The 10,000-nt window shown below is 33.6% G+C and overlaps 1 protein-coding gene across 1 annotated transcript in view; it reads right to left on the bottom strand.

Annotated features, from left to right (window-relative positions):
- Positions 1 to 9,881, bottom strand: part of LOC115189912 (polycystin-1-like) — a gene marked incomplete at both ends in the record, with an annotated part of 47,804 nt that extends 37,923 nt beyond the window's left edge. The window contains 3 exons of the mRNA XM_029748416.1: positions 2,592 to 2,736; positions 9,378 to 9,630; positions 9,825 to 9,881. Of these exons, the coding sequence (XP_029604276.1) occupies positions 2,592 to 2,736; positions 9,378 to 9,630; positions 9,825 to 9,881 (455 nt within the window). The remainder of the gene's footprint in view (positions 1 to 2,591; positions 2,737 to 9,377; positions 9,631 to 9,824) is intronic.
- Between the last annotated feature and the right edge of the window lie 119 nt (positions 9,882 to 10,000).

Genomic DNA, 10,000 nt, shown 5'->3' with positions numbered 1-10,000 from the left:
ACAGTGATCACTGAGGCTGTACCAGCTTTAAGTTACAGTTTTAACAGTGATCACTGAGGCTGTACCCGCTTTAAGTTACAGTTTTAACAGTGGTCACTGAGGCTGTACCAGCTTTAAGTTACAGTTTTAACAGTGATCACTGAGGCTGTACCAGCGTTAAGTTACAGTTTTAACAGTGATCACTGAGGCTGTACCAGCTTTAAGTTACAGTTTTAACAGTGATCACTGAGGCTGTACCAGCTTTAAGTTACAGTTTTAACAGTGATCACTGAGGCTGTACCAGCGTTAAGTTACAGTTTTAACAGTGATCACTGAGGCTGTACCAGCGTTAAGTTACAGTTTTAACAGTGGTCACTGAGGCTGTACCAGCGTTAAGTTACAGTTTTAACAGTGATCACTGAGGCTGTACCAGCGTTAAGTTACAGTTTTAACAGTGATCACTGAGGCTGTACCAGCTTTAAGTTACAGTTTTAACAGTGGTCACTGAGGCTGTACCAGCTTTAAGTTACAGTTTTAACAGTGATCACTGAGGCTGTACCAGCGTTAAGTTACAGTTTTAACAGTGATCACTGAGGCTGTACCAGCTTTAAGTTACAGTTTTAACAGTGATCACTGAGGCTGTACCAGCTTTAAGTTACAGTTTTAACAGTGATCACTGAGGCTGTACCAGCGTTAAGTTACAGTTTTAACAGTGATCACTGAGGCTGTACCAGCGTTAAGTTACAGTTTTAACAGTGGTCACTGAGGCTGTACCAGCTTTACGTTACAGTTTTAACAGTGGTCACTGAGGCTGTACCAGCTTTAAGTGACAGTTTTAACAGTGGTCACTGAGGCTGTACCAGCTTTACGTTACAGTTTTAACAGTGGTCACTGAGGCTGTACCAGCTTTACGTTACAGTTTTAACAGTGATCACTGAGGCTGTACCAGCTTTAAGTTACAGTTATAACAGTGATCACTGAGGCTGTACCAGCTTTAAGTTACAGTTTTAACAGTGATCACTGAGGCTGTACCAGCTTTACGTTACAGTTTTAACAGTGGTCACTGAGGCTGTACCAGCTTTAAGTGACAGTTTTAACAGTGGTCACTGAGGCTGTACCAGCTTTACGTTACAGTTTTAACAGTGGTCACTGAGGCTGTACCAGCTTTACGTTACAGTTTTAACAGTGATCACTGAGGCTGTACCAGCTTTAAGTTACAGTTATAACAGTGATCACTGAGGCTGTACCAGCTTTAAGTTACAGTTTTAACAGTGATCACTGAGGCTGTACCAGCTTTAAGTTACAGTTTTAACAGTGATCACTGAGGCTGTACCAGCATTAAGTTACAGTTTTAACAGTGATCACTGAGGCTGTACCAGCTTTAAGTTACAGTTTTAACAGTGGTCACTGAGGCTGTACCAGCGTTAAGTTACAGTTATAACAGTGATCACTGAGGCTGTACCAGCGTTAAGTTATAGTTTTAACAGTGATCACTGAGGCTGTACCAGCGTTAAGTTACAGTTTTAACAGTGGTCACTGAGGCTGTACCAGCTTTAAGTTACAGTTATAACAGTGGCCAAGTAGGCTACTGTGGCTATTTGGTCATAATGTAGACCTACCAGTTTGGTCTACCATCAAAAACAATGGAGAAAATGCATCCCATAACATTTTAACATGGAAATAGCTGTTCTATCATTCAGCCTACAGTAGCAGCCAATGTGTGGTGTTCAATGTAGGCCGATATTCCATGAGACTTTTGAAAAAAACATTCAGGGCTTGACATTAACCTGTTTATCCACTTGTCCTTCAGACAAGGAGGTGACTGAAAATGTTGTTGAGTCATTTGATGCAAGAAACCACTTTACAAAATAAAATGCCTTATTATTCCCATACCATTATTACAGAGAATCAGACAAATGATGCTACCCTCTGCCTATTGGCTACTTAGCTTATTCAAGCCTGTCTCAAAATACAACACTGCCCCTTTAAGACAAACAAGCTCTTTACCTGACTCCCTTTTTAAAGATGTCTAGAAATGCACGTGTTGTGTCTTGTAGGAAGCAACCACTCCCCCATTGCTGACTAAAACGTATCTATAACTGGGCTAATAATTCACCAACTAGCAAAGGATATGAACAAATGTGCACACGTGGCTAGATGCAGCTCTCGCTTTGATCTCAAAATAATCTCATCTACTCACGACCTCTGATTCTTAAAGACAGTCACGTTCAAAGTGAATGGCACATATATGGCAGTGGTTTATTTGCATATAGGCCTACTGGAGCCCTGATTGGTTATGCTGCACCCGTCTGTGCAGAGTACAGTGTCAATGCAATAGAATCCTACTCTGACGCGTTCTGCCTACAACAAAATCTCTTTCACAGTTAGTTTTGCATACTAAGTCGTGCATAGTTCAGTTTATTTCGGTATGTTACATTGAAAGTGGCTAATATTGCGTTGATTCGAGCATAATTCTCACAGGGAAACGTTGTTAGTGTTAACGGGGGTTGAGGTAATGTCTCGTGCTTCTCTGTGCAGGCTGATATTAATTCTGCGTGGCAGTCCATAGAAGGAACATTGACTCATTCTATATCACCGTGGCGACCACTCACTCTGGGGACAGGAAGAAGGTGTACTTCCTGTGGTCCAGGTCCCGCCCCCTGGTCATGCTGAGTGTGATGCGTTTCCTGTCTGTGAAGTTGAACTCGTTGGGCCAGTTGGAGGAGTGGAGGTAGGCCATGATGGAGGGGTCCCCGTCTGGAGAGGAGTAGGGGACAGGGGTGAGCTTACCTCCTCTTTGTACATCCCCTAAATACTGCCCCTGTACACTATTCAATTCAGTACAACTTTATTCATATCCCAAAAATGTCAATTACTTATTCGACTTGATTTGGCAATTGAAAAATACAATTTAGTCACACATACCCTGCTAACTTACTATAAAGAGGTACAGCTAAAGTGGGAATAGGTATTATATTGTGATTCTGTTCCCATTGTGATGCTGTTCCTATCGTGATGCTGTTTCTATTGTGATTCTGTTTCTATTGTGATTCTGTTTCTATTGTGATGCTGTTCCTATTGTGATTCTGTTTCTATTGTGATTCTATATTGTGATTCTATTTCTATTGTGATTATATTGTGATTCTGTTTCTATTGTGATTCTGTTTCTATTGTGATGCTGTTCCTATTGTGATGCTGTTCCTATTGTGATACTGTTTCTATTGTGATTCTGTTCCTATTGTGATTCTGTTTCTATTGTGATGCTGTTCCTTTTGTGATTCTGTTTCTATTGTGATTATATATTGTCATTCTATATTGTGATTCTATTTCTATTGTGATTATATTGTGATTCTGTTTCTATAGTGATTATATTCCTATTGCGATTCTATATTGTGATTCTGTTTCTATTGTGATTCTATTCCTATTGTGATTCTATTTATATTGTGATTCTATTTATATTGTGATTATATTTATATTGTGATTCTATTTATATTGTGATTCTATTTCTATTGTGATTATATTGTGATTCTGTTTCTATAGTGATTATATTCCTATTGCGATTCTATATTGTGATTCTGTTTCTATTGTGATTCTATTCCTATTGTGATTCTATTCCTATTGTGATTCTATTCCTATTGTGATTATATTTATATTGTGATTCTATTCCTATTGTGATTATATTCCTATTGTGATTCTATTTATATTGTGATTCTATTCATATTGTGATTCTATTCCTATTGTGTTTCTATTCCTATTGTGATTCTATTTATATTGTGATTCTATTCCTATTGTGATTCTATTTATATTGTGATTCTATTCCTATTGTGATTCTATTCCTATTGTGATTATATTCCTATTGTGATTCTATTTATATTGTGATTCTATTCCTATTGTGATTCTATTTATATTGTGATTCTATTCCTATTGTGATTCTATTTCTATTGTGATTCTATTTATATTGTGATTCTATTCCTATTGTGATTATATTCCTATTGTGATTCTATTTATATTGTGATTCTATTCCTATTGTGATTCTATTTATATTGTGATTCTATTTCTATTGTGATTCTATTCCTATTGTGATTCTGTTTCTATTGTGATTATATTCATATTGTGATTCTATTCCTATTGTGATTATATATTGTGTTTCTATTCCTATTGTGATTCTATTTATATTGTGATTCTATTCCTATTGTGATTCTGTTTATATTGTGATTCTGTTTATATTGTGATTCTATTTATATTGTGATTCTATTTATATTGTGATTCTATTCCTATTGTGATTCTATTCCTATTGTGATTCTATTCCTATTGTGATTCTATTCCTATTGTGATTATATTTATATTGTGATTCTATTCCTATTGTGATTATATTCCTATTGTGATTCTATTTATATTGTGAATCTATTCCTATTGTGATTCTATTCCTATTGTGATTCTATTTATATTGTGATTCTATTCCTATTGTGATTCTATTCCTATTGTGATTCTATTCCTATTGTGATTCTATTCCTATTGTGATTATATTTATATTGTGATTCTTGTAGCTCATCTACTCACGACCGCTGATTCTTAAAGACAGTCACGTTCAAAGTGAATGGCACATATATGGCAGTGGTTTATTTGCATATATGCCTACTGCAGCTCTGATTGGTTATGTGATTGTTATTGTTATTGTGATTCTATTCCTATTGTGATTCTATTCCTATTGTGATTCTATTCCTATTGTGATTCTATTCCTATTGTGATTCTATTCCTATTGTGATTATGGTTCTATACTGTTTCTATTGTGATTCTGTTTCTATTGTGATTCTGTTTCTATTGTGATTCTGTTCCTATTGTGATTCTGTTTCTATTGTGATGCTGTTCCTATTGTGATGCTGTTCCTATTGTGATTCTGTTTCTATTGTGATGCTGTTCCTATTGTGATTCTGTTTCTATTGTGATTCTATATTGTGATTCTATTTCTATTGTGATTATATTGTGATTCTGTTTCTATTGTGATTCTGTTCCTATTGTGATGCTGTTCCTATTGTGATACTGTTTCTATTGTGATTCTGTTCCTATTGTGATTCTGTTTCTATTGTGATGCTGTTCCTTTTGTGATTCTGTTTCTATTGTGATTATATATTGTGATTCTATATTGTGATTCTATTTCTATTGTGATTATATTGTGATTCTGTTTCTATAGTGATTATATTCCTATTGCGATTCTATATTGTGATTCTGTTTCTATTGTGATTCTATTCCTATTGTGATTCTATTTATATTGTGATTCTATTTCTATTGTGATTCTATTTCTATTGTGATTCTATTTATATTGTGACTCTATTCCTATTGTGATTATATTTATATTGTGATTCTATTCCTATTGTGATTCTATTCCTATTGTGATTCTATTCCTATTGTGATTATATTTATATTGTGATTCTATTCCTATTGTGTTTCTATTCCTATTGTGATTCTATTCCTATTGTGATTATATTTATATTGTGATTCTTGTAGCTCATCTACTCACGACCGCTGATTCTTAAAGACAGTCACGTTCAAAGTGAATGGCACATATATGGCAGTGGTTTATTTGCATATATGCCTACTGCAGCTATAATTGGTTATGTGATTGTTATTGTTATTGTGATTCTATTCCTATTGTGATTCTATTCCTATTGTGATTCTATTCCTATTGTGATTCTATTCCTATTGTGATTCTATTCCTATTGTGATTCTATTTCTATTGTGATTCTATTTATATTGTGATTCTATTCCTATTGTGATTCTATTCCTATTGTGATTCTATTCCTATTGTGATTATGGTTCTATACTGTTTCTATTGTGATTCTGTTTCTATTGTGATTCTGTTTCTATTGTGATTCTGTTCCTATTGTGATTCTGTTTCTATTGTGATGCTGTTCCTATTGTGATGCTGTTCCTATTGTGATTCTGTTTCTATTGTGATGCTGTTCCTATTGTGATTCTGTTTCTATTGTGATTCTATATTGTGATTCTATTTCTATTGTGATTATATTGTGATTCTGTTTCTATTGTGATTCTGTTTCTATTGTGATGCTGTTCCTATTGTGATGCTGTTCCTATTGTGATACTGTTTCTATTGTGATTCTGTTCCTATTGTGATTCTGTTTCTATTGTGATGCTGTTCCTTTTGTGATTCTGTTTCTATTGTGATTATATTGTGATTCTGTTTCTATAGTGATTATATTCCTATTGCGATTCTATATTGTGATTCTGTTTCTATTGTGATTCTATTCCTATTGTGATTCTATTTATATTGTGATTCTATTTATATTGTGATTCTATTCCTATTGTGATTCTATTTATATTGTGATTCTATTCCTATTGTGATTCTATTCCTATTGTGATTCTATTTATATTGTGATTCTATTCCTATTGTGATTCTATTCCTATTGTGATTCTATTCCTATTGTGATTCTATTCCTATTGTGATTCTATTTATATTGTGATTCTATTCCTATTGTGATTATATTTATATTGTGATTCTATTTATATTGTGATTCTATTCCTATTGTGATTCTATTTATATTGTGATTCTATTTATATTGTGTTTCTATTTATATTGTGATTCTATTCCTATTGTGATTATATTCCTATTGTGATTATATTTATATTGTGATTATATTCCTATTGTGATTCTATTTATATTGTGATTCTATTCCTATTGTGATTCTATTCCTATTGTGATTCTGTTTCTATTGTGATTATATTCATATTGTGATTCTATTCCTATTGTGATTATATATTGTGTTTCTATTCCTATTGTGATTCTATTTATATTGTGATTCTATTCCTATTGTGATTCTGTTTATATTGTGATTCTGTTTATATTGTGATTCTATTTATATTGTGATTCTATTTATATTGTGATTCTATTCCTATTGTGATTCTATTCCTATTGTGATTCTATTCCTATTGTGATTCTATTCCTATTGTGATTATATTTATATTGTGATTCTATTCCTATTGTGATTATATTCCTATTGTGATTCTATTTATATTGTGATTCTATTCCTATTGTGATTCTATTCCTATTGTGATTATATTTATATTGTGATTCTATTCCTATTGTGATTCTGTTCCTATTGTGATTCTATTCCTATTGTGATTCTATTCCTATTGTGATTATATTTATATTGTGATTCTTGTAGCTCATCTACTCACGACCGCTGATTCTTAAAGACAGTCACGTTCAAAGTGAATGGCACATATATGGCAGTGGTTTATTTGCATATATGCCTACTGCAGCTCTGATTGGTTATGTGATTGTTATTGTTATTGTGATTCTATTCCTATTGTGATTCTATTCCTATTGTGATTCTATTCCTATTGTGATTCTATTCCTATTGTGATTCTATTCCTATTGTGATTATGGTTCTATACTGTTTCTATTGTGATTCTGTTTCTATTGTGATTCTGTTTCTATTGTGATTCTGTTCCTATTGTGATTCTGTTTCTATTGTGATGCTGTTCCTATTGTGATGCTGTTCCTATTGTGATTCTGTTTCTATTGTGATGCTGTTCCTATTGTGATTCTGTTTCTATTGTGATTCTATATTGTGATTCTATTTCTATTGTGATTATATTGTGATTCTGTTTCTATTGTGATTCTGTTCCTATTGTGATGCTGTTCCTATTGTGATACTGTTTCTATTGTGATTCTGTTCCTATTGTGATTCTGTTTATATTGTGATGCTGTTCCTTTTGTGATTCTGTTTCTATTGTGATTATATATTGTGATTCTATATTGTGATTCTATTTCTATTGTGATTATATTGTGATTCTGTTTCTATAGTGATTATATTCCTATTGCGATTCTATATTGTGATTCTGTTTCTATTGTGATTCTATTCCTATTGTGATTCTATTTATATTGTGATTCTATTTCTATTGTGATTCTATTTCTATTGTGATTCTATTTATATTGTGATTCTATTCCTATTGTGATTATATTTATATTGTGATTCTATTCCTATTGTGATTCTATTCCTATTGTGATTCTATTCCTATTGTGATTATATTTATATTGTGATTCTATTCCTATTGTGTTTCTATTCCTATTGTGATTCTATTCCTATTGTGATTCTATTCCTATTGTGATTATATTTATATTGTGATTCTTGTAGCTCATCTACTCACGACCGCTGATTCTTAAAGACAGTCACGTTCAAAGTGAATGGCACATATATGGCAGTGGTTTATTTGCATATATGCCTACTGCAGCTCTGATTGGTTATGTGATTGTTATTGTTATTGTGATTCTATTCCTATTGTGATTCTATTCCTATTGTGATTCTATTCCTATTGTGATTCTATTCCTATTGTGATTATGGTTCTATACTGTTTCTATTGTGATTCTGTTTCTATTGTGATTCTGTTTCTATTGTGATTCTGTTCCTATTGTGATTCTGTTTCTATTGTGATGCTGTTCCTATTGTGATGCTGTTCCTATTGTGATTCTGTTTCTATTGTGATGCTGTTCCTATTGTGATTCTGTTTCTATTGTGATTCTATATTGTGATTCTATTTCTATTGTGATTATATTGTGATTCTGTTTCTATTGTGATTCTGTTTCTATTGTGATTCTGTTTCTATTGTGATGCTGTTCCTATTGTGATGCTGTTCCTATTGTGATACTGTTTCTATTGTGATTCTGTTCCTATTGTGATTCTGTTTCTATTGTGATGCTGTTCCTTTTGTGATTCTGTTTCTATTGTGATTATATATTGTGATTCTATATTGTGGTTCTATTTCTATTGTGATTATATTGTGATTCTGTTTCTATAGTGATTATATTCCTATTGCGATTCTATATTGTGATTCTATTTATATTGTGATTCTATTTATATTGTGATTCTATTCCTATTGTGATTCTATTCCTATTGTGATTCTATTTATATTGTGATTCTATTTATATTGTGATTCTATTTCTATTGTGTTTCTATTTATATTGTGATTATATTTATATTGTGATTCTATTCCTATTGTGATTCTATTCCTATTGTGATTCTATTTATATTGTGATTCTATTTCTATTGTGTTTCTATTTATATTGTGATTATATTTATATTGTGATTATATTCCTATTGTGATTCTATTCCTATTGTGATTCTATTTATATTGTGATTCTATTTATATTGTGATTCTATTCCTATTGTGATTCTATTCCTATTGTGATTATATTCCTATTGTGATTCTATTTATATTGTGATTCTATTTATATTGTGATTCTATTTATATTGTGATTCTGTTTCTATTGTGATTCTGTTTCTATTGTGATTCTATTCATATTGTGATTCTATTTATATTGTGATTCTGTTTCTATTGTGATTCTGTTTCTATTGTGATTCTATTCCTATGATTCTTACCGTCCAGGGTGGTGAAGTTGAGTTGGATGAACAGTCCGGCCTGCTGGTTGTAGTTACCGGCGCTGACCCGTACGATGACAGAGTCACACCGGCTCACGTTAATGGCCCCGGCTAAAGGGACTCCTGTCACCCCTTCCCCATTGCTGTCGGTGGCGCTGCCATTGTTCACGGCAACGGTGATGGCTTGGTTGTCGTCCAGGTCTGAGATTGGGATCTGGGAACCGTTCTCTGCCCGGAACTCCATGGAGGCCACCTAGAGTAGATTAGGAGTGATTACAATTAGGATTAGAATAGATTAGAAGACATTGATATCAACATCATGAATCCTCATTAATAGAAAAGACATCATACAGACAGTATAAATAAAGAAGAAACAAGTCCATACCTCGGTACTGACTGTGTAGTTAGCCACATACCTCGGTACTGACTGTGTAGTTAACCACATACCTCGGTACTGACTGTGTAGTTAGCCACAAAGTTGAAGGAAAAAGGGTTGGGCTCCACCTGGAGAGGGGAGGGAGGGGAGGGGGAGGGAGGGGGAGGGAGGGAGGGGGAGGGAGGAAGGGTGGGAGGGGGAGAGAGGGGGGAGGGAGGAAGGGTGGGAGGAGGGGGAGGGAGGGGGG

The sequence above is a fragment of the Salmo trutta genome, unplaced genomic scaffold, assembly GCF_901001165.1.
Source record: "Salmo trutta unplaced genomic scaffold, fSalTru1.1, whole genome shotgun sequence".
NCBI classification, from domain to species: domain Eukaryota; kingdom Metazoa; phylum Chordata; class Actinopteri; order Salmoniformes; family Salmonidae; genus Salmo; species Salmo trutta.
The sequence above is the reverse complement of the archived record's forward strand: the minus strand, read 5'-3'. Positions and strand labels throughout refer to the sequence as shown.